Source organism: Hyla sarda, unplaced genomic scaffold (genome assembly GCF_029499605.1).
Source record: "Hyla sarda isolate aHylSar1 unplaced genomic scaffold, aHylSar1.hap1 scaffold_1537, whole genome shotgun sequence".
NCBI lineage: Eukaryota > Metazoa > Chordata > Amphibia > Anura > Hylidae > Hyla > Hyla sarda.
This window is the reverse complement of record NW_026608173.1, coordinates 39,694-67,508: the sequence shown is the minus strand read 5'-3', so window position 1 is coordinate 67,508 and position 27,815 is coordinate 39,694. Positions and strand designations below refer to the sequence as shown.

At 49.1% G+C, this 27,815-nt stretch overlaps 1 protein-coding gene across 1 annotated transcript in view; it reads left to right on the top strand.

Annotated features, from left to right (window-relative positions):
• Positions 1 to 27,815, top strand: part of SLC5A2 (solute carrier family 5 member 2) — a 47,571-nt gene that overhangs the window by 3,229 nt on the left and 16,527 nt on the right. Inside the window, exons 2-9 of the mRNA XM_056552343.1 lie at positions 5,097 to 5,168; positions 10,223 to 10,327; positions 12,859 to 12,918; positions 13,021 to 13,125; positions 21,563 to 21,668; positions 22,350 to 22,430; positions 22,791 to 22,999; positions 23,709 to 23,844. Coding sequence (XP_056408318.1) covers positions 5,097 to 5,168; positions 10,223 to 10,327; positions 12,859 to 12,918; positions 13,021 to 13,125; positions 21,563 to 21,668; positions 22,350 to 22,430; positions 22,791 to 22,999; positions 23,709 to 23,844 — 874 coding nt within the window. The remainder of the gene's footprint in view (positions 1 to 5,096; positions 5,169 to 10,222; positions 10,328 to 12,858; positions 12,919 to 13,020; positions 13,126 to 21,562; positions 21,669 to 22,349; positions 22,431 to 22,790; positions 23,000 to 23,708; positions 23,845 to 27,815) is intronic.

Below are 27,815 nucleotides of genomic sequence, written 5' to 3'. Positions count from 1 at the left end.
GTCCTGTGTGATGGGTGAGGGGTTCTCAGGTGGTTTGTGGGTCCCGGGCTGGCACGGCTGCGTCCTGTGTGATGGGTGAGGGGTTCTCCGGTGGTTCGTGGGTCCCGGGCTGGTACGACTGCGTCCTGTGTGATGGGTGAGGGGTTCTCCGGTGGTTTGTGGGTCCCGGGCTGGCACGGCTGCGTCCTGTGTGATGGGTGAGGGGTTCTCCGGTGGTTCGTGGGTCCCGGGCTGGTACGACTGCATTCTGTGTGATGGGTGAGGGGTTCTCCGGTGGTTTGTGGGTCCCGGGCTGGCACGGCTGCGTCCTGTGTGATGGGTGAGGGGTTCTCCGGTGGTTCGTGGGTCCCGGGCTGGCACGGCTGCGTCCTGTGTGATGGGTGAGGGGTTCTCCGGTGGTTCGTGGGTCCCGGGCTGGCACGGCTGCGTCCTGTGTGATGGGTGAGGGGTTCTCCGGTGGTTCGTGGGTCCCGGGCTGGCACGGCTGCGTCCTGTGTGATGGGTGAGGGGTTCTCCGGTGGTTCGTGGGTCCCGGGCTTGCACGGCTGCGTCCTGTGTGATGGGTGAGGGGTTCTCCGGTGGTTCGTGGGTCCCGGGCTGGCACGGCTGCGTCCTGTGTGATGGGTGAGGGGTTCTCCGGTGGTTCGTGGGTCCCGGGCTGGCACGACTGCGTCCTGTGTGATGGGTGAGGGGTTCTCCGGTGGTTTGTGGGTCCCGGGCTGGCACAACTGCGTCCTGTGTGATGGGTGAGGGGTTCTCCGGTGGTTCGTGGGTCCCGGGCTTGCACGGCTGCGTCCTGTGTGATGGGTGAGGGGTTCTCCGGTGGTTCGTGGGTCCCGGGCTGGCACGGCTGCGTCCTGTGTGATGGGTGAGGGGTTCTCCGGTGGTTCGTGGGTCCCGGGCTGGCACGACTGCGTCCTGTGTGATGGGTGAGGGGTTCTCCGGTGGTTCGTGGGTCCCGGGCTGGCACGGCTGCGTCCTGTGTGATGGGTGAGGGGTTCTCTGGTGGTTCGTGGGTCCCGGGCTGGCACGGCTGCGTCCTGTGTGATGGGTGAGGGGTTCTCCAGTGGTCCCGGGCTGGCACGGCTGCGTCCTGTGTGATGGGTGAGGGGTTCTCCGGTGGTTCGTGGGTCCCGGGCTGGCACGACTGCGTCCTGTGTGATTGGTGAGGGGTTCTCCGGTGGTTCGTGGGTCCCGGGCTGGCACGGCTGCGTCCTGTGTGATGGGTGAGGGGTTCTCCGGTGGTTCGTGGGTCCTGGGCTGGCACGGCTGCGTCCTGTGTGATGGGTGAGGGGTTCTCCGGTGGTTTGTGGGTCCCGGGCTGGCACGGCTGCGTCCTGTGTGATGGGTGAGGGGTTCTCCGGTGGTTCGTGGGTCCCGGGCTGGCACGGCTGCGTCCTGTGTGATGGGTGAGGGGTTCTCCGGTGGTTCGTGGGTCCTGGGCTGGCACGGCTGCGTCCTGTGTGATGGGTGAGGGGTTCTCCGGTGGTTTGTGGGTCCCGGGCTGGCACGGCTGCGTCCTGTGTGATGGGTGAGGGGTTCTCCGGTGGTTCGTGGGTCCCGGGCTGGCACGGCTGCGTCCTGTGTGATGGGTGAGGGGTTCTCCGGTGGTTTGTGGGTCCCGGGCTGGCACAACTGCGTCCTGTGTGATGGGTGAGGGGTTCTCCGGTGGTTCGTGGGTCCCGGGCTGGCACGGCTGCGTCCGGCCTGTGGATAAGATGTCCGGGACTCACGCAGGTAAACCGGGGCTGTGAGGGTGGATTGCAGAGAGCGTTCCACGTGTGTGAACGCGGCACTATGTGCGCGCGGGCTGCAGTGGTCTCCAAATAAAGGGCATCCAGCAGTTCAAAATGATAGAAACTATATAGCTACTGAAGAAAATGTCCGTGACATTGAAACGCGTCTAGCTTGCCATAAAACTCTATTGCACAAAGACTATTACTATTGCCATCATTTGATTCATTTGACTTACCGTACAGGGTAGAGGGGGGGGGGGGGATGGGCCGTACAGGGTAGAGGGGGGGATGGGCCGTACAGGGTAGAGGGGGGGGTGGGCCGTACAGGGTAGAGGGGGGGATGGGCCGTACAGGGTAGAGGGGGGGGGGGGGATGGGCCGTACAGGGTAGAGGGGGGGATGGGCCGTACAGGGTAGAGGGGGGGATGGGCCGTACAGGGTAGAGGGGGGGATGGGCCGTACAGGGTAGAGGGGGGGGTGGGCCGTACAGGGTAGAGGGGGGGATGGGCCGTACAGGGTAGGGGGGGGGGGGGAATGGGCCGCACAGGGTAGGGGGGGGGGGGGATGGGCCGCACAGGGTAGGGGGGGGGGATGGGCCGTACAGGGTAGGGGGGGGGGGGGATGGGCCGTACAGGGTAGGGGGGGGGGGATGGGCCGTACAGGGTAGGGGGGGGGATGGGCCGTACAGGGTAGGGGGGGGGGGGATGGGCCGTACAGGGTAGGGGGGGTCGCGCTCTGTTGATTCGCTCACTAATGTTCTTCTTTACATGATGAAAGAATTTGCTTAATCGCTGAGAATTTCGCTGATTAGGAAAGTGACTCGAATGGATGAGCAGGACCGATCCTGGTGTATACAGAGCCCCGTGTTACTATACAGAGGTGTATACAGAGCCCCGTGTTACTATACAGAGGCGTATACAGAGCCCCGTGTTACTATACAGAGGTGTATACAGAGCCCCGTGTTACTATACAGAGGTGTATACAGAGCCCCGTGTTACTATACAGAGGTGTATACAGAGCCCCGCGTTACTATACAGAGGTGTATACAGAGCCCCACGTTACTATACAGAGGTGTATACAGAGCCCCGTGTTACTATACAGAGGTGTATACAGAGCCCCGTGTTACTATACAGAGGTGTATACAGAGCCCCGTGTTACTATACAGAGGTGTATACAGAGCCCCGTGTTACTATACAGAGGTGTATACAGAGCCCCGTGTTACTATACAGAGGCGTATACAGAGCCCCGTGTTACTATACAGAGGTGTATACAGAGCCCCGTGTTACTATACAGAGGTGTATACAGAGCCCCGTGTTACTATACAGAGGTGTATACAGAGCCCCGTGTTACTATACAGAGGTGTATACAGAGCCCCGTGTTACTATACAGAGGTGTATACAGAGCCCCGTGTTACTATACAGAGGTGTATACAGAGCCCCGTGTTACTATACAGAGGCGTATACAGAGCCCCGTGTTACTATACAGAGGTGTATACAGAGCCCCGTGTTACTATACAGAGGTGTATACAGAGCCCCGTGTTACTATACAGAGGTGTATACAGAGCCCCGTGTTACTATACAGAGGTGTATACAGAGCCCCGTGTTACTATACAGAGGTGTATACAGAGCCCCGTGTTACTATACAGAGGTGTATACAGAGCACCGTGTTACTATACAGAGGTGTATACAGAGCCCCGTGTTACTATACAGAGGTGTATACAGAGCCCCGTGTTACTATACAGAGGTGTATACAGAGCCCCGTGTTACTATACAGAGGTGTATACAGAGCCCCGTGTTACTATACAGAGGTGTATACAGAGCCCCGTGTTACTATACAGAGGCGTATACAGAGCCCCGTGTTACTATACAGAGGCGTATACAGAGCCCCGTGTTACTATACAGAGGTGTATACAGAGCCCCGTGTTACTATACAGAGGCGTATACAGAGCCCCGTGTTACTATACAGAGGCGTATACAGAGCCCCGTGTTACTATACAGAGGTGTATACAGAGCCCCGTGTTACTATACAGAGGTGTATACAGAGCCCCGTGTTACTATACAGAGGTGTATACAGAGCCCCGCGTTACTATACAGAGGTGTATACAGAGCCCCGTGTTACTATACAGAGGTGTATACAGAGCCCCGCGTTACTATACAGAGGTGTATACAGAGCCCCGTGTTACTATACAGAGGTGTATACAGAGCCCCGTGTTACTATACAGAGGTGTATACAGAGCCCCGTGTTACTATACAGAGGTGTATACAGAGCCCCGTGTTACTATACAGAGGTGTATACAGAGCCCCGTGTTACTATACAGAGGTGTATACAGAGCCCCGCGTTACTATACAGAGGTGTATACAGAGCCCCGCGTTACTATACAGAGGTGTATACAGAGCCCCGTGTTACTATACAGAGGTGTATACAGAGCCCCACGTTACTATACAGAGGCGTATACAGAGCCCCACGTTACTATACAGAGGTGTATACAGAGCCCCGCGTTACTATACAGAGGTGTATACAGAGCCCCACGTTACTATACAGAGGTGTATACAGAGCCCCGTGTTACTATACAGAGGTGTATACAGAGCCCCGTGTTACTATACAGAGGTGTATACAGAGCCCCGTGTTACTATACAGAGGTGTATACAGAGCCCCGCGTTACTATACAGAGGTGTATACAGAGCCCCGCGTTACTATACAGAGGTGTATACAGAGCCCCGTGTTACTATACAGAGGTGTATACAGAGCCCCGTGTTACTATACAGAGGTGTATACAGAGCCCCGCGTTACTATACAGAGGTGTATACAGAGCCCCGTGTTACTATACAGAGGTGTATACAGAGCCCCGTGTTACTATACAGAGGTGTATACAGAGCCCCGTGTTACTATACAGAGGCGTATACAGAGTCCCGTGTTACTATACAGAGGTGTATACAGAGCCCCGTGTTACTGTACGGAGGTGTATACAGAGCCCCGTGTTACTGTATGGAGGTGTATACAGAGCCCCGTGTTACTGTACGGAGGTGTATATAGAGCCCCGTGTTACTGTATGGAGGTGTATACAGAGCCCCGTGTTACTGTACGGAGGTGTATACAGAGCCCCGCGTTACTATACAGAGGCGTATACAGAGCCCTGCGTTACTATACAGAGGTGTATACAGAGTCCCGTGTTACTATACAGAGGCGTATACAGAGCCCCGTGTTACTATACAGAGGCGTATACAGAGTCCCGCGTTACTATACAGAGGCGTATACAGAGCCCCGTGTTACTATACAGAGGTGTATACAGAGCCCCGTGTTACTATACAGAGGTATTCCCTGAGACCATAGGGGGCGCTCATGAATTCTCATTATTTTTCAGTCCATGCGACGCGCGAACCGAGGAACCGTAGGCGGATACTTTCTGGCAGGGAGAAGCATGAGCTGGTATACGGTAAGTACCAAACGTACTACTGCTATATACTGTACACCTACTTTATATGGGGGTACACCGTGTCCTCTGAGGCTCCGTGTGTGTACGGGGATATATATGGGGGTACACCGTGTTCTCTGAGGCTCCGTGTGTGTACAGGGATATATGGGGGTACAACGTGTCCTCTGAGGATCTGTGTGTACGGGGATATATATGGGGGTACACCGTGTCCTCTGAGGCTCTGTGTGTGTACGGGGATATATATGGGGGTACACCGTGTCCTCTGAGGATCTGTGTACGGGGATATATATGGGGGTACACCGTGTCCTCTGAGGCTCTGTGTGTGTACGGGGATATATATGGGGGTACACCGTGTCCTCTGAGGATCTGTGTGTGTACGGGGATATATATGGGGGTACACCGTGTCCTCTGAGGCTCTGTGTGTGTACGGGGATATATATGGGGGTACACCGTGTCCTCTGAGGATCTGTGTGTGTACGGGGATATATATGGGGGTACACCGTGTCCTCTGAGGATCTGTGTGTACGGGGATATATATGGGGGTACACCGTGTCCTCTGAGGCTCCGTGTGTACGGGGATATATATGGGGGTACACCGTGTCCTCTGAGGCTCCGTGTGTACGGGGATATATGGGGGTACACCGTGTCCTCTGAGGATCCGTGTGTACGGGGATATATATGGGGGTACACCGTGTCCTCTGAGGCTCTGTGTGTGTACGGGGATATATGGGGGTACACCGTGTCCTCTGAGGCTCTGTGTGTACGGGGATATATATGGGGGTACACCGTGTCCTCTGAGGCTCTGTGTGTGTACGGGGATATATGGGGGTACACCGTGTCCTCTGAGGATCTGTGTGCACGGGGATATATATGGGGGTACACCGTGTCCTCTGAGGCTCTGTGTGTGTACGGGGATATATGGGGGTACACCGTGTCCTCTGAGGCTCTGTGTGTGTACGGGGATATATGGGGGTACACCGTGTCCTCTGAGGCTCCGTGTGTGTACGGGGATATATGGGGGTACACCGTGTCCTCTGAGGATCTGTGTGTACGGGGATATATGGGGATACACCGTGTCCTCTGAGGATCTGTGTGTACGGGGATATATGGGGGTACACCGTGTCCTCTGAGGATCTGTGTGTGTACGGGGATATATATGGGGGTACACCGTGTCCTCTGAGGATCTGTGTGTACGGGGATATATATGGGGTTACACCGTGTCCTCTGAGGCTCCGTGTGTGTACGGGGATATATATGGGGGTACACCGTGTCCTCTGAGGATCTGTGTGTGTACGGGGATATATGGGGGTACACCGTGTCCTCTGAGGATCTGTGTGTACGGGGATATATATGGGGGTACACCGTGTCCTCTGAGGATCTGTGTGTGTACGGGGATATATATGGGGGTACACGTGTCCTCTGAGGCTCTGTGTGTGTACGGGGATATATATGGGGGTACACCGTGTCCTCTGAGGATCTGTGTGTGTACGGGGATATATATGGGGGTACACCGTGTCCTCTGAGGATCTGTGTGTACGGGGATATATATGGGGGTACACCGTGTCCTCTGAGGCTCCGTGTGTAAGGGGATATATATGGGGGTACACCGTGTCCTCTGAGGCTCCGTGTGTACGGGGATATATGGGGGTACACCGTGTCCTCTGAGGATCCGTGTGTACGGGGATATATATGGGGGTACACCGTGTCCTCTGAGGATCTGTGTGTACGGGGATATATATGGGGGTACACCGTGTCCTCTGAGGATCTGTGTGTACGGGGATATATATGGGGGTACACCGTGTCCTCTGAGGCTCTGTGTGTGTACGGGGATATATGGGGGTACACCGTGTCCTCTGAGGCTCTGTGTGTACGGGGATATATATGGGGGTACACCGTGTCCTCTGAGGCTCTGTGTGTGTACGGGATATATATGGGGGTACACCGTGTCCTCTGAGGCTCTGTGTGTGTACGGGGATATATGGGGGTACACCGTGTCCTCTGAGGATCTGTGTGTACGGGGATATATATGGGGGTACACCGTGTCCTCTGAGGCTCTGTGTGTGTACGGGGATATATGGGGGTACACCATGTCCTCTGAGGCTCTGTGTGTGTACGGGGATATATGGGGGTACACCGTGTCCTCTGAGGCTCCGTGTGTGTACGGGGATATATGGGGGTACACCGTGTCCTCTGAGGATCTGTGTGTACGGGGATATATGGGGATACACCGTGTCCTCTGAGGATCTGTGTGTACGGGGATATATGGGGGTACACCGTGTCCTCTGAGGATCTGTGTGTACGGGGATATATGGGGGTACACCGTGTCCTCTGAGGCTCTGTGTGTGTACGGGGATATATGGGGGTACACGTGTCCTCTGAGGATCTGTGTGTACGGGGATATATATGGGGGTACACCGTGTCCTCTGAGGATCTGTGTGTACGGGGATATATATGGGGGTACACCGTGTCCTCTGAGGATCTGTGTGTACGGGGATATATGGGGATACACCGTGTCCTCTGAGGATCTGTGTGTGTACGGGGATATATATGGGGGTACACCGTGTCCTCTGAGGCTCTGTGTGTGTACGGGGATATATGGGGGTACACCGTGTCCTCTGAGGCTCTGTGTGTGTACGGGGATATATGGGGGTACACCGTGTCCTCTGAGGCTCCGTGTGTGTACGGGGATATATGGGGGTACACCGTGTCCTCTGAGGATCTGTGTGTACGGGGATATATGGGGATACACCGTGTCCTCTGAGGATCTGTGTGTACGGGGATATATGGGGGTACACCGTGTCCTCTGAGGATCTGTGTGTGTACAGGGATATATATGGGGGTACACCGTGTCCTCTGAGGATCTGTGTGTACGGGGATATATGGGGGTACACTGTGTCCTCTGAGGCTCTGTGTGTGTACGGGGATATATATGGGGGTACACCGTGTCCTCTGAGGATCTGTGTGTACGGGGATATATATGGGGGTACACCGTGTCCTCTGAGGCTCTGTGTGTACGGGGATATATATGGGGGTACACCGTTTCCTCTGAGGATCTGTGTGTACGGGGATATATGGGGGTACACCGTGTCCTCTGAGGATCTGTGTGTACGGGGATATATATGGGGGTACACCGTGTCCTCTGAGGATCTGTGTGTACGGGGATATATATGGGGGTACACCGTGTCCTCTGAGGCTCCGTGTGTACGGGGATATATGGGGGTACACCGTGTCCTCTGAGGATCCGTGTGTACGGGGATATATATGGGGGTACACCGTGTCCTCTGAGGCTCTGTGTGTGTACGGGGATATATGGGGGTACACCGTGTCCTCTGAGGCTTTGTGTGTGTACGGGGATATATGGGGGGTACACCGTGTCCTCTGAGGCTCCGTGTGTGTACGGGGATATATGGGGGTACACCGTGTCCTCTGAGGATCTGTGTGTACGGGGATATATGGGGGTACACCGTGTCCTCTGAGGCTCCGTGTGTACGGGGATATATATGGGGGTACACCGTGTCTTCTGAGGATCTGTGTGTACGGGGATATATGGGGGTACACCGTGTCCTCTGAGGCTTCGTGTGTTTACGGGGATATATATGGGGGTACACCGTGTCCTCTGAGGATCTGTGTGTGTACGGGGATATATGGGGGTACACCGTGTCCTCTGAGGATGTGTGTGTTCGGGGATATATGGGGGTACACCGTGTCCTCTGAGGATCTCTGTGTGTACTGGGATATATATGGGGGTACTCCGTGTCCTCTGAGGATCTGTGTGTGTACTGGGATATATGGGGGTACACCGTGTCCTCTGAGGCTCCGTATGTGTACGGGGATATATATGGGGGTACACCGTGTCCTCTGAGGATCTGTGTGTACGGGGATATATATGGGGGTACACCGTGTCCTCTGAGGATCTGTGTGTACGGGGATATATATGGGGTACACCGTGTCCTCTGAGGATCTGTGTGTACGGGGATATATATGGGGGTACACGGTGTCCTCTGAGGATCTGTGTGTGTACGGGGATATATATGGGGGTACACCGTGTCCTCTGAGGATCTGTGTGTGTACGGGGATATATATGGGGTACACCGTGTCCTCTGAGGCTCTGTGTGTGTACGGGGATATATGGGGATACACCGTGTCCTCTGAGGATCTGTGTGTACGGGGATATATATGGGGGTACACGGTGTCCTCTGAGGATCTGTGTGTACGGGGATATATATGGGGGTACACCGTGTCCTCTGAGGATCTGTGTGTGTACGGGGATATATATGGGGGTACACCGTGTCCTCTGAGGATCTGTGTGTGTACGGGGATATATATGGGGGTACACCGTGTGCTCTGAGGATCTGTGTGTATGGGGATATATATGGGGGTACACCGTGTCCTCTGAGGATCTGTGTGTACGGGGATATATATGGGGGTACACCGTGTCCTCTGAGGATCTGTGTGTGTACGGGGATATATATGGGGGTACACCGTGTCCTCTGAGGATCTGTGTGTGTACGGGGATATATATGGGGGTACACCGTGTGCTCTGAGGATCTGTGTGTATGGGGATATATATGGGGGTACACCGTGTCCTCTGAGGATCTGTGTGTACGGGGATATATATGGGGGTACACCGTGTCCTCTGAGGATCTGTGTGTGTACGGGGATATATATGGGGGTACACCGTGTCCTCTGAGGATCTGTGTGTGTACGGGGATATATATGGGGGTACACCGTGTGCTCTGAGGATCTGTGTGTATGGGGATATATATGGGGGTACACCGTGTCCTCTGAGGATCTGTGTGTACGGGGATATATATGGGGGTACACCGTGTCCTCTGAGGATCTGTGTGTGTACGGGGATATATATGGGGGTACACCGTGTCCTCTGAGGATCTGTGTGTGTACGGGGATATATATGGGGGTACACCGTGTCCTCTGAGGATCTCTGTGTGTACTGGGATATATATGGGGGTACTCCGTGTCCTCTGAGGATCTGTGTGTGTACGGGGATATATATGGGGGTACACCGCGTCTAATCCCCCACTTGTCTCTCGCAGGTCGGAGCCTCCCTTTTTGCCAGTAACATTGGCAGTGGTCACTTTGTCGGACTGGCGGGAACCGGGGCGGCGGGCGGCATCGCTGTGGCTGGATTCGAGTGGAATGTAAGTTACCAAAAAGGGATCCTGACCTGTGTATTAGAACCTCCTCACAGGTAGTAATAGTGATCTCCACATGATGGTGAACACCAGACAGGACTCATTATATGGAGGAGATCCTGACCTGTGTATTAGAACCTCCTCACACTTAGTAATAGTGATCTCCACATGATAGTGAACACCAGACAGGACTCATTATATGGAGGAGATCCTGACCTGTGTATTAGAACCTCCTCACACTTAGTAATAGTGATCTCCACATGATAGTGAACACCAGACAGGACTCATTATATGGAGGAGATCCTGCCCTGTGTATTAGAACCTCCTCACACTTAGTAATAGTGATCTCCACATGATAGTGAACACCAGACAGGACTCATTATATGGAGGAGATCCTGCCCTGTGTATTAGAACCTCCTCACACGTAGTAATAGTGATCTCCACATGATAGTGAACACCAGACAGGAATCATTATATGGAGGAGATCCTGCCCTGTGTATTAGAACCTCCTCACACTTAGTAATAGTGATCTCCACATGATAGTGAACACTAAACAGGACTCATTATATGGAGGAGATCCTGCCCTGTGTATTAGAACCTCCTCACACTTAGTAATAGTGATCTCCACATGATAGTGAACACCAGACAGGACTCATTATATGGAGGAGATCCTGACCTGTGTATTAGAACCCCTCACACTTAGTAATAGTGATCTCCACATGATAGTGAACACCAGACAGGACTCATTATATGGAGGAGATCCTGACCTATGTATTAGAACCTCCTCACACTTAGTAATAGTGATCTCCACATGATAGTGAACACCAGACAGGACTCATTATATGGAGGAGATACTGCCCTGTGTATTAGAACCTCCTCACACTTAGTAATAGTGATCTCCACATGATGGTGAACACCAGACAGGACTCATTATATGGAGGAGATCCTGACCTGTGTATTAGAACCTCCTCACACTTAGTAATAGTGATCTCCACATGATAGTGAACACCAGACAGGACTCATTATATGGAGGAGATCCTGACCTGTGTATTAGAACCTCCTCACACTTAGTAATAGTGATCTCCACATGATGGTGAACACCAGACAGGACTCATTATATGGAGGAGATCCTGACCTGTGTATTAGAACCTCCTCACACTTAGTAATAGTGATCTCCACATGATAGTGAACACCAGACAGGACTCATTATATGGAGGAGATCCTGACCTGTGTATTAGAACCTCCTCACACTTAGTAATAGTGATCTCCACATGATAGTGAACACCACACAGGACTCATTATATGGAGGAGATCCTGCCCTGTGTATTAGAACCTCCTCACACTTAGTAATAGTGATCTCCACATGATAGTGAACACCAGACAGGACTCATTATATGGAGGAGATCCTACCCTGTGTATTAGAACCTCCTCACACTTAGTAATAGTGATCTCCACATGATGGTGAACACCAGACAGGACTCATTATATGGAGGAGATACTGCCCTGTGTATTAGAACCTCCTCACACTTAGTAATAGTGATCTCCACATGATAGTGAACACCAGACAGGACTCATTATATGGAGGAGATCCTGCCCTGTGTATTAGAACCTCTTCACACTTAGTAATAGTGATCTCCACATGATAGTGAACACCAGACAGGACTCATTATATGGAGGAGATCCTGCCCTGTGTATTAGAACCTCCTCTCACTTAGTAATAGTGATCTCACATGATAGTGAACACCAGACAGGACTCAATATATGGAGGAGATCCTGACCTGTGTATTAGAACCTCCTCACACTTAGTAATAGTGATCTCCACATGATAGTGAACACCAGACAGGACTCATTATATGGAGGAGATCCTGACCTGTGTATTAGAACCTCCTCACACTTAGTAATAGGGATCTCCACATGATAGTGAACACCAGACAGGACTCATTATATGGAGGAGATTCTGACCTGTGTATTAGAACCTCCTCACACTAAGTAATAGTGATCTCCACATGATAGTGAACACCAGACAGGACTCATTATATGGAGGAGATCCTGACCTGTGTGTTAGAACCTCCTCACACTTAGTAATAGTGATCTCCACATGATAGTGAACACCAGACAGGACTCATTATATGGAGGAGATCCTGACCTGTGTATTAGAACCTCCTCACACTAAGTAATAGTGATCTCCACATGATAGTGAACACCAGACAGGACTCATTATATGGAGGAGATCCTGACCTGTGTATTAGAACCTCCTCACACTTAGTAATAGTGATCTCCACATGATAGTGAACACCAGACAGGACTCATTATATGGAGATCTTTCGTAGTGGGAGTCACAATGTAGTCCCTGAGGCCATATGTGAATGTCTCGGAGGACCTCCTGCACCCTCCCCCATTGGGAGCCCATAGAAGCTTTTATATGGGTGGGGGGACTTTTTTTGGCCCCTTACCAGCAGTAAGATTGGGTCCCTGAGTATCTTACCTTAGGGCCCCTCTCCTCGGCCCCCGCTCACCATTTCTCTTGCTCCTTCCAGGCGCTCTTTGTGGTTTTGCTCATGGGATGGATCTTCGTTCCTGTTTACCTGACGGCTGAGGTGAGAGATTGAGGGGTCCCAGGGGCCACATCTGTAGACACCATGGGGGTCCTGCTGCCTCCTCAGGATGACCTGGTGTCCTCCTTCTTATCTCCCCTGCAGGTGATGACGATGCCCGAGTACCTGAAGAAGCGTTTTGGAGGGGAGAGGATCCAGCTGTACCTGACCGGACTGTCTCTGGCCATGTACATATTCACCAAGATCTCAGTGAGTCCTACCAGGGACCGGACATAGATGGGCAATGTATGGGAGATGACGGAAAAATAGATGGCGGGTGTACAGGTGAGGACAGAACAATAGATTGCGGGTGTACAGGTGAGGACAGAACAATAGATGAGGGGTGTACAGGAGAGGACAGAATAATAGATGGCGGGTGTACAGGTGAGGACAGAACAATAGATGAGGGGTGTACAGGAGAGGACAGAACAATAGATGGCGGGTGTACAGGAGAGGACAGAACAATAGATGGCGGGTGTACAGGTGAGGACAGAACAATAGATGAGGGGTGTACAGGAGAGGACAGAATAATAGACGGCGGGTGTACGGGAGAGGACAGAACAATAGATGGCGGGTGTACAGGAGAGGACAGAATAATAGATGGCGGGTGTACAGGAGAGGACAGAACAATAGATAGCGGGTGTACAGGAGAGGACAGAACAATAGATGATGGGTGTACAGGAGAGGACAGAATAGATGGCGGGTGTACAGGTGAGGACAGAAAGATAGATGGCGGGTGTACAGGAGAGGACAGAATAGATGGCGGGTGTACAGGAGAGGACAGAACGATAGATAGCGGGTGTACAGGAGATAACAGAACAATAGATGGCGGGTGTACAGGAGAGGACTGAACAATAGATGGCGGGTGTACAGGAGATGACAGAACAATAGATGGCGGGTGTACAGGGGAGGACAGAACAATAGATGGCGGGTGTACAGGAGAGGACAGAACAATAGATGGCGGGTGTACAGGAGAGGACAGACCAATAGATGGCGGGTGTACAGGGGAGGACAGAACAATAGATGGCGGGTGTACAGGGGAGGACAGAACAATAGATGGCGGGTGTACAGGGGAGGACAGAACAATAGATGGCGGGTGTACAGGAGAGGACAGAACAATAGATGGCGGGTGTACAGGAGAGGACAGAATAGATGGCGGGTGTACAGGTGAGGACAGAACAATAGATGGTGGGTGTACAGGTGAGGACAGAACAATAGATGTAGGGTGTACAGGTGAGGACAGAACAATAGATGGCGGGTGTACAGGAGAGGACAGAACAATAGATGGCGGGTGTACAGGAGAATATGGAATACTGTGTACAGTACTGGTCAGACCACACATAGAATACTGTGTACAGTACTGGTCAGACCACACATGGAATACTATGTACAGTACTGGTCAGATCACACATGGAATACTGTGTACAGTACTGGACAGACTACACATGGAATACTGTGTACAGTACTGGACAGACTACACATGGAATACTGTGTACAGTACTGGTCAGATCACACATGGAATACTGTGTACAGTACTGGACAGACTACACATGGAATACTGTGTACAGTACTGGTCAGACCACACATAGAATACTGTGTACAGTACTGGTCAGACCACACATAGAATACTGTGTACAGTACTGGTCAGACCACACATGGAATACTGTGTACAGTACTGGTCAGACCACACATGGAATACTGTGTACAGTACTGGTCAGACCACACATGGAATACTGTGTACAGTACTGGTCAGACCACACATAGAATACTGTGTACAGTACTGGTCAAACCACACATGGAATACTGTGTACAGTACTGGTCAGACCACACATAGAATACTGTGTACAGTACTGGTCAAACCACACATGGAATACTGTGTACAGTACTGGTCAGACCACACATAGAATACTGTGTACAGTACTGGTCAGACCACATATGGAATACTGTGTACAGTACTGGTCAAACCACACATAGAATACTGTGTACAGTACTGGTCAGACCCCACATAGAATACTGTGTACAGTACTGGTCAGACCACACATAGAATACTGTGTACAGTACTGGTCAGACCACACATGGAATACTGCGTACAGTACTGGTCAGACCACACATGGAATACTGTGTACAGTACTGGTCAGACCACACATGGAATACTGCGTACAGTACTGGTCAGACCACACATAGAATACTGTGTACAGTACTGGGCACCAGTGTACAAGAAAGATATAGTGGAGCTGGAGAGGGTTCAAAGACGGGAACCAGAGTAATACGGGGAATGTGAGGACTACAGTACCCAGAAAGATTATCAGAATTAGGGTTATTTAGTTTAGAAAAAAGAAGGATTAGGGGAGACCTAATAACTATGTATAAATATATCGAGACAGTACAGAGATCTCTCCATGATCTATTTATACCCAGGACTGTATATATAACAAGGTGACCTAATAATATATATATCAGGACAGTACAGAGATCTCTCCATGATCTATTTATACCCAGGACTGTATATATAACAAGGAGGTGACCTAATAATATATATATATGGACAGTACAGAGATCTCTCCATGATCTATTTATACCCAGGACTGTATATATAACAAGGAGGTGACCTAATAATATATATATAATATATCAGGACAGTACAGAGATCTCTCCATGATCTATTTATACCCAGGACTGTATATATAACAAGGAGGTGACCTAATAATATATATATATGGACAGTACAGAGATCTCTCCATGATGTATTTATACCCAGGACTGTATATATAACAAGGAGGTGACCTAATAATATATATAATATATCAGGACAGTACAGAGATCTCTCCATGATCTATTTATACCCAGGACTGTATATATAACAAGGAGGTGACCTAATAATATATATATAATGTATCAGGACAGTACAGAGATCTCTCCATGATCTATTTATACCCAGGACTGTATATATAACAAGGAGGTGACCTAATAATATATATAATATATCAGGACAGTACAGAGATCTCTCCATGATCTATTTATACCCAGGACTGTGTATATATAACAAGGAGGTGACCTAATAATATATATAATATATCAGGACAGTGCAGAGATCTCTCCATGATCTATTTATACCCAGGACTGTATATATAACAAGGAGGTGACCTAATAATAATATATATAATATATCAGGACCGTACAGAGATCTCTCCATGATGTATTTATACCCAGGACTGTATATATAACAAGGAGGTGACCTAATAATATATATAATATATCAGGACAGTACAGAGATCTCTCCATGATGTATTTATACCCAGGACTGTATATATAACAAGGAGGTGACCTAATAATAATATATATAATATATCAGGACAGTACAGAGATCTCTCCATGATCTATTTATACCCAGGACTGTATATATAACAAGGAGGTGACCTAATAATATATATATATATAATATATCGAGACAGTACAGAGATCTCTCCATGATCAATTTATACCCAGGACTGTATATATAACAAGGAGGTGACCTAATAATATATATAATATATCAGGACAGTACAGAGATCTCTCCATGATCTATTTATACCCAGGACTGTATATATAACAAGGAGGTGACCTAATAATATATATAATATATCAGGACAGTGCAGAGATCTCTCCATGATCTATTTATACCCAGGACTGTATATATAACAAGGAGGTGACCTAATAATAATATATATAATATATCAGGACAGTACAGAGATCTCTCCATGATGTATTTATATCCAGGACTGTATATATAACAAGGAGGTGACCTAATAATATATATATCAGGACAGTACAGAGATCTCTCCATGATCTATTTATACCCAGGACTGTATATATAACAAGGAGGTGGCCTAATAATATATATAATATATCAGGACCGTACAGAGATCTCTCCATGATCTATTTATACCCAAGACTGTATATATAACAAGGAGGTGACCTAATAATATATATAATATATCAGGACTGTATATAGAACAAGGAGGTGACCTAATAATATATATAATATATCAGGACTGTATATATAACAAGGGGGCATTCTCTATGTTTAGAGGAAAGAAGGTTTCTACACCAGCACAGACGGGGGTTCTTTACTGTAAGAGCAGTGAGACTGTGGAATTCTCTCCCGGAGGAGGTGTCATGGTGAACTCTGATGACATATTTGGAGTCGGGAAGGAATATTTACCTCTAGTATGAGGGGTTTTTTTGCCTTCCCTTGGATCAACTCAACTCGGTAGGGACTTATTAGGGTTATAGGTTGAACTTGATGGACTCTGGTCTTTTTTCAACCTTATGAACTATGTTACTATGTTACGATCTTGTGGCTACAACATTTATGGTCTACACTGACTATAACCCACTATCGCATCTCAACACTGCAAAGCTTGGCTCTTTAGACCAGAGCTTCACGATAAAATACCGGAGTCGTAAGTCCAATGTCAATGCGGACACCCTCTCAAGGTTGCCCAATGGTGAAGAACCCCCCAAAGGAAGACCAGTGGGAGGATGTGGAAATGACACCGTTCTATAACCGGTTTGTGAATCAGAATGTTATCACTGCTGTGGTGGTGATGATGGTTGACCATTACTCCAAATGGGTCGTTGTTGTTCTGGTCAAGGACCTCACTGCCAAGTCTATACAAAATGGGTCCAGACCTTCAGCTGCACAGAATCAGTCCTTACTGACTGGGGTCCGACGTTTGAAGCACAGCTGTTCCAGGAGCTATGCCAGTTTCATGACTGTAAGAAGCTGCAAACCAAAGCTTATCACCTGCAGGGTATAAGGGACTTTGCGAGAGAGTCAACCAGGTGTTTATCCACATGCTGCGAACAGCGTCGGTGACCAAGCGAGAGGAGTGGCCCCAATTGCTGCCAGAATTGGTAGAAATCTACAATAACGCCACTCACTGTTCGGCGGGCTACACCCCCTTCTATCTAATGGTTGGGAGGCATAGACAACTGCCCAAAGACAGAACTTTCGGTCTGCAGGTCACCAATGATCCTAATCTGCTCTCAAGCAAAGACTGGGTCAAAGACCACAAAAGGCGAATCCAGGAAGCACAAGAAATTGTGAACCAGAAAATGGAAGAGCAAAGCAAAGACAGCAGGAAGACTATAATCAGCACGCTCCCGCTAAGCCTCTGAACATTGGCGATAGAGTCTGGTTGAAGAAGTATCACGGCTATTCTGTATCCAGAGTCAGACATGTACGAGGTTCAGAAAAAATACAGAATTCCTTAATTGTCCACCGGAACCAAATTAATCCATGTGCGAAAGAGGATCTGCCAACCCTGACATCACTATCTCTATGGGTTCCTGAGCCCACTCCGAGTAAGACTCCGTATGAAGATGTCCACCATGCCATGGACATTCTTATGTTCTCATCCAGTCAGCCAGTGTACTTCTGCATGGCGCCAGCTGCCGCCTTGACCTCAGTGGTTCCATTTATTACCATACCACGACCAGTCACTGCAATTCCTGAAGCTGTTGTGGAGTCTGAAGTTACCATGGAACCCGAACAAGAGTCTGAACCTGCTTTTGCCATCTGAAGATGACTCCGGAGAGGTGATCCACCCGCTACCGAGATTAACTGTTTCCTTGCTTATATTGTATGAATGCAGATTCACTGTCTTATATGCCATATTGGGTTAATTCAGAGACTGCTAGAGTGGTTTTAGGATAGGTGCAAACCGACATACAAGCGGAGTATGAAGGGACATTGCTATTGCCTCATGAACTCTTCCCTGACCCTGTGGACCCTCTACCAGTCTGTGCAGGACATTTGTAAAAATGCCCCAGGACTTATATCTGAACTGTTACAGAACTTGGTGACGGCCTAAGGCCAGGCACTGTCATTTGTTCTAAGAAGAAACCAATACACTTATGTGCCGGTTATACCGAAGTATTCTTATACCTTCCTGGTTGGTTTGCCAAATTCTAGTACAGTCTAGAGAGGAAACTGTGTATCCTAGAAAGTCGTAGAATCTACTTGTGCAGTGTTATATTGTCTTTTCATCTTTTCGTGCTATAACCAGTCCTGTCGTAGTAAAACCATAAGGCCAGACCGTAAACAAATGTTTTATTATCCAGTTAGAAATGTATCTTGCAGTAGGATGTATCTTTTTATGTTCTATGTTGTCTGTCTTATTTGTCTCATGAAGCGCATTAGGTTACCCCCAAAACTCAAGGGGATACGTTGACGGAGACTTAGTTGTGGAAGGAGGTGTCTGTCTGTGTCCTTGGGTGTGGCCAATCAGGAGGACTCTACTTCTGTCACGGGGAGATGATTCTTGAAGCCAATGGGCCTCATGGCACAGGCCCGGTAGCGAAGGATAGCCTATGGCAGCTATGGCCCGCCTTCCAGAGTTCTCCTGTTAAATGTTTGTCTTGTCTCCTTTTCAGTTAGTCTGCAGTTACAACGTGAACAATACCCACATACTCAGGGGGTTTAACCCCTTAAGGACTGAGTGTTTTTCAGTTTTTGCACTTTCGTTTTTTCCTCCTCACCTTTTTAAAAATCATAACGCTTTCAATTTTGCAGCTAGAATTCCATATTATGGCTTATTTTTTGTGCCACCAATTCTACTTTGCTGTGACATCAGTCATTTTACCAAAAAATCTACAGCGAAATGTAATTTATCATTATTCTGTAGGTCCATACGGTTAATATGATCCCCAACTCCCATATATGTTGGATTTTGTCGGACTTCTGGAAAAAAATCATAACTTCATGCAGGAAAATTTATACGTTTAAAATTGTCATTTCTGACCCCTATAACTTTTTTATTTTTCCACGTACAGGGCGGTATGAGGGCTCATTGTTTTGCGCCGTGATCTGAAGTTTATAGTGGTACCTTTTTTGTATTGATTGGACTTTTTTGATCACTTAAAAATTTTTCATGATATAAAAAGTGACCCAAAATACGCTATTTTGGACTTTAATTAACAATATATTTTTATATTTTGGACATTTCCACACGATACCACATATGTTTATTTTTCTTTTTATTTACACAGTTTTTTTTATGGGAAAAGGGGGGTGATCCTTACTTTTATAAGGGAAGGGGTTAAATGATCTTTATTATTTTTTTTCACACCTTTTTTTTGCCCTCTAGTGGCTATTATACTGCACACACTGATCTTCTACAGGTTAATGGCACTAGGTTAAGAGGTTTATGGTACTACCTTGCAAATCCAGTGCAGCATTTGGTTATTAATAAGGTACCAAGCATGCAACGGAAGGAACCCTGCACTGTATTTTCTCTTACCGCCAGAGAGACTGCTCTTCATCACTCCACCAGGACTGAGCGCCGAGGACGGCTGTGTGTTAGAGGGGGAGTTTGTGGTGTCCCAGCACCAAGGGCTTTCCGGTGGCTTTGGACTGTCTTGGGCAGACCTGCAGCGACGATGTTGGGCCCACTGAGAGACTTTATTATTGCATTAATTATGTTCCAGCACTTTACTAAAAGTTGATATATTTTTATAATTATTTTGTTACGATACTCTTATGTATGTTATGTGTGGTGTCCCAGTATAGGACTTGGTCCTGTCCCTTTTGTCTGGAGTCCCCTCAGCCAGAGTCCCTCCATGCTAATGGGCTCTCCTGAAGGGCTAACCCCTAGTCGCCTCTTATAATGTTAATATCTAATGTATATATTTATATATTGATCTAGGATACCTTTGACTACTGCAACTCAATTATATTCAAATCAGTAGCACAGTGGCCAGCAAATCAAATCTCATTGTACTTAGAAGTCCCAGCAAACCTGTGAGGAGCCTGAATTACAGTTCTCTATACAAAGACTGTTTTGTTATCTGCAGTTGCATAAAATATACAGTAAAGTTTCTTCACATTTACTTCAGAAAATCTGCTGTGGACATTCCGTTATTTCTCCCTGCCTTTGTGGGACGGTTGGTGGTAGGTCTATTACATTGAGGAAACCGCATCCTGACGTCACAACAATTAAGGGTTAAATACTAACATACCCTACACTATTACCTGCACCACCCAGTCACCACATATTTGTTCTTGTACCTTTAAGCAGTGAGTAGTGTAAACCTCATGTGACCCTGCCTGCCAATGGGAATCCCTAAATTTTTGCCCAGTTCATCTCCAGTTACTGCTGAGCTCCAGTGGGGTCCGTGTGTTTTGTGTGGAGAAGCCTCAGGGGATCAAATCTACTTTATCCGGTCATTCTGCGAGGATCACCCGCACGGTGGAAGTTCATGCCCCGGCGGAGAAGGCTACAAGACCTTGACAGAACCCTAGCTACCAGGATTAATCTACCCATCTTTCAAGTCAGTATCCATTCATTTGGTGAAAGCACCACAAGTCCCAGCAAAGCAACAGGGTTCCCAAGGGGTTACACTGCATCCTCTCACTCTGCACCAGACTGTCTGTATAATACCATCTGCACCAGCTCAGGAAAGATAGTTATCTGTAACCTGACTCCAAGTGTCTGGCCCAGGAGAAGCTGTCTCCAACATCGTGTATAGGATAATGGTGCCCTGGCGTCACGAAGTGATCAGGTATTTCTCCTAACACTACCATGGCTACCAAATGTGTGTTATCTCTTACATGGTCTGTAGTGTAATGATGGGGGTTGACTCCTCTCCTCTGGTCACTCCTCAGGTGGATATGTTCTCTGGAGCCGTGTTCATACAGGTGGCCTTGGGTTGGAACATTTACCTGTCGGTCATCGCCCTCCTGGTCATCACCACAATATACACCGTGACTGGTAAAGTATTTTGTGAGAGGATAGTAAGGAAAATTGAATTCTGGTCAGTTTTATTGGTCTTACCCTGCCCTAGTCCCTCCTCCTTCATGACATCACATATCTCTATAGTTATCCTAGCCCCTCCTCCATGACATCACATATCTCTATAGTCATCCTAGCCCCTCCTCCATGACATCACATATCTCTATAGTCATCCTAGCCCCTCCTCCATGACATCACATATCTCTATAGTCATCCTAGCCCCTCCTCCATGACATCACATATCTCTATAGTCATCCTAGCGCCTCCTCCATGACATCACATATCTCTATAGTCATCCTAGCGCCTCCTCCATGACATCACATATCTCTATAGTCATCCTAGCGCCTCCTCCATGACATCACATATCTCTATAGTCATCCTAGCGCCTCCTCCATGACATCACATATCTCTATAGTCATCCTAGCCCCTCCTCCATGACATCACATATCTCTATAGTCATCCTAGCCCCTCCTCCATGACATCACATATCTCTATAGTCATCCTAGCCCCTCCTCCATGACATCACATATCTCTATAGTCATCCTAGCGCCTCCTCCATGACATCACATATCTCTATAGTCATCCTAGCGCCTCCTCCATGACATCACATATCTCTATAGTCATCCTCCCATGTTTATAAGGTGTCTCTCTTCACTGTAGGGGGTCTCGCTGCGCTCATGTACACAGATACAGTTCAGACGTTTGTCATCATTGCTGGAGCTTGTGTCCTCGCTGGATACGGTGAGTGTGAACGCGGCTCACACAGGACCCGGGGAGTGAAGGCTCCTGGACCTAAGTGCTTCATTATCCTTTCTTGCTGGTTACTGTTCACCACAATTCATGTAGGTAGTGACATCACCCTGGGTGGAGTCTTCCTTTTTCCCCATGTAGTAAATTTTTGGGGTGTAATGTAGACCCCCCGGACCTTCCATGGTCGGTCACCTCTTCTGTCCTCTGTAGTTAATTATTGGGGTGTATTGTAGATGTAGACCCCTGGACCCTCCATGGTCGGTCACCTCTTCTGTCCTCTGTAGTAAATTATTGGGGTGTAATGTAGATGTAGACCCCCCGGACCCTCATCGTCGGTGTTCTCTCTTTTAGCCTTCGGGGAGGTCGGCGGTTATAGTGCGCTCATGGAGAAGTATATGGAGGCCCGGCCTAGTTACTTGGGGAATGTGTCTGAACTGTGCGCAGCACCGCGGCCGGATTCCCTCCACCTGTTACGTGATGCCCAGTCTGGGGACCTACCATGGCCGGCTCTGCTGGTGGGGCTGACTATTGTGTCCACATGGTATTGGTGCAGTGACCAGGTAAGTGTCCATCATGTTTTCTGTATCGTAACAATGGCGTCCGGACTTCCTGGGTGAATCTAGAATAGAGAAGCGGTGATACAATGTATCCAGAAAATCTTCAGTACCCCCCCCCCCCCCGGTCATTATATGTACATAGTGACCGGGGTGATGACTTTCTGGATACATTGTATATAAGATTTATGGGGTACTCTGACAGTCCCGCATTTATCTGAAGACAAGGGATCAGGAATTTGACCATAACACTGGTACCCACTACTAGGAGTACAATGCCCCCCCCCCCTGGTACCCACTACTAAGAGTACAATGCCCCCCCCGGTAACCATTACTTAGAGTACAATGCCCCCCCCCTGGTACCCACTACTAAGAGTACAATGCCCCCCCCCCGGTACCCACTACTAAGAGTACAATGCCCCCCCCCCCGGTACCCACTACTAAGAGTACAATGCCCCCCCCCCCCCCGGTACCCACTACTAAGAGTACAATGCCCCCCCCGGTACCCACTACTAAGAGTACAATGCCCCCCCCCCCCTGGTACCCACTACTAAGAGTACAATGCCCCCCTGGTACCCACTACTAAGAGTATGTCACCTGAGGCAAGATGCCTCAGGTGCCTTGTAAGTGCCCCTTGGTGCCTGGGTCCTGCTGTCTGTTGACCCCATCATTGTGCTATATTGTAGATAAAATACCGCTCCGGTTGTTGTTTCAGGTGATCGTTCAGCGCTGTCTGGCTGCCCGTTCTCTGACGCAGGTGAAGTTGGGTTGTGTGTTATGTGGGTACCTGAAGATTCTCCCCATGTTCCTCATGGTAATGCCCGGGATGATAAGCAGAGTCTTGTATCCAGGTAAGAAGTGTCACCGTGTGTATAGCAGGTGCTGCAGGGGCCCCTCAGGGGCAAAACTCACCCTAATACAACCATAGCAGGTGCTGCAAGACTCAGGGGCCCCTTAGGTACAGAACTGGCCCTGAAACAACCATAACAGGTGCAGCAGGGCTCAGGGGCCGCTCAGGTGCAGAACTCACCCTAAATACAACCATACCAGGTGCTGCAAGACTCAGGGGCCCCTTGGGTGCAGAACTGACCCGAATACAACCATAAAGGGTGCTGCAAGACTCAGGGTCCCTCAGGCCCCTGCACCTTAGGGGCCCCTGCGCCCTACTGTGACTGTTATGATTGTATTTAAGGTCAGTTCTGCACCTGAGGGCCCCCTGACCCGGCAGCATTTGTCAGGTGCAGAATTGATCCTAACAGATGCTGTAGGGCTCAGGGGCCCCTCAGGTGCAGAGCTGGCCCTAATACAACCATAGCAAGTGCTGTAGGGTTCTGGGGCCCCTAAGGTGCAGAGCTGGCCCCAACTATAACCATAACAGGTGCTGCAGGGCTCTGTCCACCAGGCCTTATAGTAGGGCAGAATAGTGGGCCAGTCTGCAGTCATGTGTGATAGATGGATAATACACAGCAGCCATGATGGGAGAAACAATAGAATCCCCTGACTGACTTCTTCTGTATCCCACACGCAGTCCCTGATTAAACCGGACAAGAACCATAAGCTGCCCCTATCCTCTCCCTGATCAAACCGGATAAGAACCATAAGCTGCCCCTGTCCTCTCCCTGATCAAACCGGATAAGAACCATAAGCTGCCCCTGTCCTCTCCCTGATCAAACCGGATAAGAACCATAAGCTGCCCCTGTCCTCTCCCTGATCAAACCGGATAAGAACCATAAGCTGCCCCTGTCCTCTCCCTGACCTAATCCCTTATCGGCCTTTTGGCTAAGATCAAGTGTAGTACCTTTCCTGTTAGATGCGGTGTGGAAGACCACAAAGGTAGGATGGGGAACCACACAGAACAGTCCAGGTGTACCAGGGTCAGCCGTGTGCGTCCAGCGGCAGACCCTCAAGTGACCTGTGCCTTCTGGATCGTGACTTAAGGTTTGGATAAAGTGAAGGCTGAGGTGCAAAAGTGCCCTGGGAGTGGTGACCCCAGGGTGCCGTAAATCATTTGGGATTGGCAACCCCACTTGACTGTTGGCACGTAGCTGTCACTCTTCTGAGCACTCACCTCTAGCGTTCTGGCCTTCTAGCTATTGATCTGCAGAGGAATTTTTATAGATCCGGGCAGTTTTATACTGCGCACATTCACTTCATATGTTTTGTCACTGTGCTCATGTTTGTGTTCTTCATGTGTCACAAGGATTTGGTAGGGTGCGGTAGCCCTTCTGGGTGTCCCTCCTGCCTGTCTAGGGGAGGGGTGTGTGGCCATTAGGTTCCTCACCTCCCTGCCATACCCCTTGGTACTCCTGCTTCGACACTAGTACCGAACCTTTTTTTTACTGGTTCCTTGGTGGCAACCTGGCTAACGCCTAGTTGCCTGCCGGGAGCACTTTTCAGTCCCTGAGTAGCTTCGGCGAAAGGGGACATTGTACCTGGAACCTCACAGGTGCCTTTTGGCCTTGAGGCGAAGGGTTTAATTTCGTTGGGGGCCCTCTCTCCTTAGCCATAAATTGCCCCTGTCCTCTCCCTGAAACATAAGCTTCCCCTATCCTCTCCCAGACCTAACTGGACACGAACCATAAACTGGCCCTGTCCTCTCCCTGAACCATAAGCCTCCCCTGTCGTCTCCCTGAACCATAAGCCTCCCCTGTCCTCTCCCTGAAACATAAGCTTCCCCTATCCTCTCCCAGACCTAACTGGACACGAACCATAAACTGGCCCTGTCCTCTCCCTGAACCATAAGCCTCCCCTGTTGTCTCCCTGAACCATAAGCCTCCCCTGTCCTCTCCCTGAACCATAAGCCTCCCCTGTTGTCTCCCTCAACCATAAACTGGCCCTGTCCTCTCCCTGAACCATAAGCCTCCCCTGTCCTCTCCCTGAAACATAAGCTTCCCCTATCCTCTCCCAGACCTAACTGGACACGAACCATAAACTGGCCCTGTCCTCTCCCTGAACCATAAGCCTCCCCTGTCGTCTCCCTGAACCATAAGCCTCCCCTGTCCTCTCCCTGAACCATAAGCCTCCCCTGTTGTCTCCCTCAACCATAAACTGGCCCTGTCCTCTCCCTGAACCATAAGCCTCCCCTGTCCTCTCCCTGAACCATAAGCCTCCCCTGTCCTCTCCCTGAACCATAAGCCTCCCCTGTCCTCTCCCTGAACCATAAGCCTCCCCTGTCCTCTCCCTGAACCATAAACCTCTCCTGTCCTCTCCCTGACCTAACTGGACAAGAACCATAAACTGGCCCTGTCCTCTCCCTGAACCATAAGCCTCCCCTGTTGTCTCCCTGAACCATAAGCCTCCCCTGTTGTCTCCCTGAACCATAAGCCTCCCCTGTTGTCTCCCTGAACCATAAACTGGCCCTGTCATCTCCCTGAACCATAAGCCTCCCCTGTCCTCTCCCTGAACCATAAGCCTCACCTGTTGTCTCCCTGAACCACAAGCCTCCCCTGTCGTCTCCCTGAACCATAAGCCTCCCCTGTCCTCTCCCTGAACCATAAGCCTCCCCTGTCCTCTCCCTGAACCATAAGCCTCCCCTGTCCTCTCCCTGAACCATAAGCCTCCCCTGTCCTCTCCCTGAACCATAAGCCTCCCCTGTCCTCTCCCTGAACCATAAGCCTCCCCTGTTGTCCAGTTAGGTCAGGGAGAGGACAGGGGAGGCTTATGGTTCAGGGAGACAAGAACCATAAACTGGCCCTGTCCTCTCCCTGGACTTTGCAGAGAGACAGAAGGCACTAAGACCCTGAAGAACACAGCGAAGGCAACAAGACTCTCAAGGAAAATGCACTGAACAAGATAATGTGAACAGGAAACAGAAACCCTGACTGCTCCACCAGATACCTGATCCATTACTCTGGAATCAGGAGGAGCCGAGGGGCAGATTTATTGTTCTCATCTAATATACAGACAAGGTGGGGCGAGGGGGGGGGCTGGTATTTATGGAGTCCTCCCAGTGGCGCATGCCGGTGCCGCCTCCTCTCACGTGTCACACATTGTCTGACTTTACACCCTGTTTTGGTTGATTTACTGCAACAATTTGCACCAACATTACTGAAACATGTTATTGAATTTCAGGCCACACCCCTTGTCCAGTGTCTAAAACGCATATAAAACGTGCGTCGGGCGGGTACATTTTGTTAAATCCATCCCAGTCTTCCTGTCTATAACCACCACACGAAGGCTCCTATACACAGGTATTACACCTAGCATTGAGTATGCAGTGAGCACCCCCTACAGGAAGCTGTGGGCAGAGGTTTGTCATGTGACTGTGTGAGGGGCAGGAAAAGGTTTGGAACTTTGTAACGGACATCCACTGTGGCCTCCATCTTGTATGATGTCCACGTGAGATGGTGAGATGGACTCTATGATATGAATAGTGAGGTCCAGTGTGGCCTCCATCATAGTAACATTGGTCTTTTTTTTCAACCTTATGAACTGAGTCCATCAAGTTCATCCTATATCCCTAATGAGTCCCTACTGATCCAGAGGAGGCAAAAACCCCTCATACTAGAGGTAAAAATTCCTTCCCGACTTCAAATATCAGAATAAATCCCTGGATCAGCGTTCTGTCCCTATATATATATATATATATATATATATATATATATATAAATATATAAAAAAAATATATATATATATATATATATATATATATATATATAAAAATATATATATATATATATAAATATATATAAATATATGTAAAAATATATATGTAAAAAAAAAAATATATATATATATATATAAAACCTGTAATGTTCTTACTCCCCAAAAATGCATCCAGACCCCTTTATATTCTTTACAGAGTTCACCATGACACCTCCTC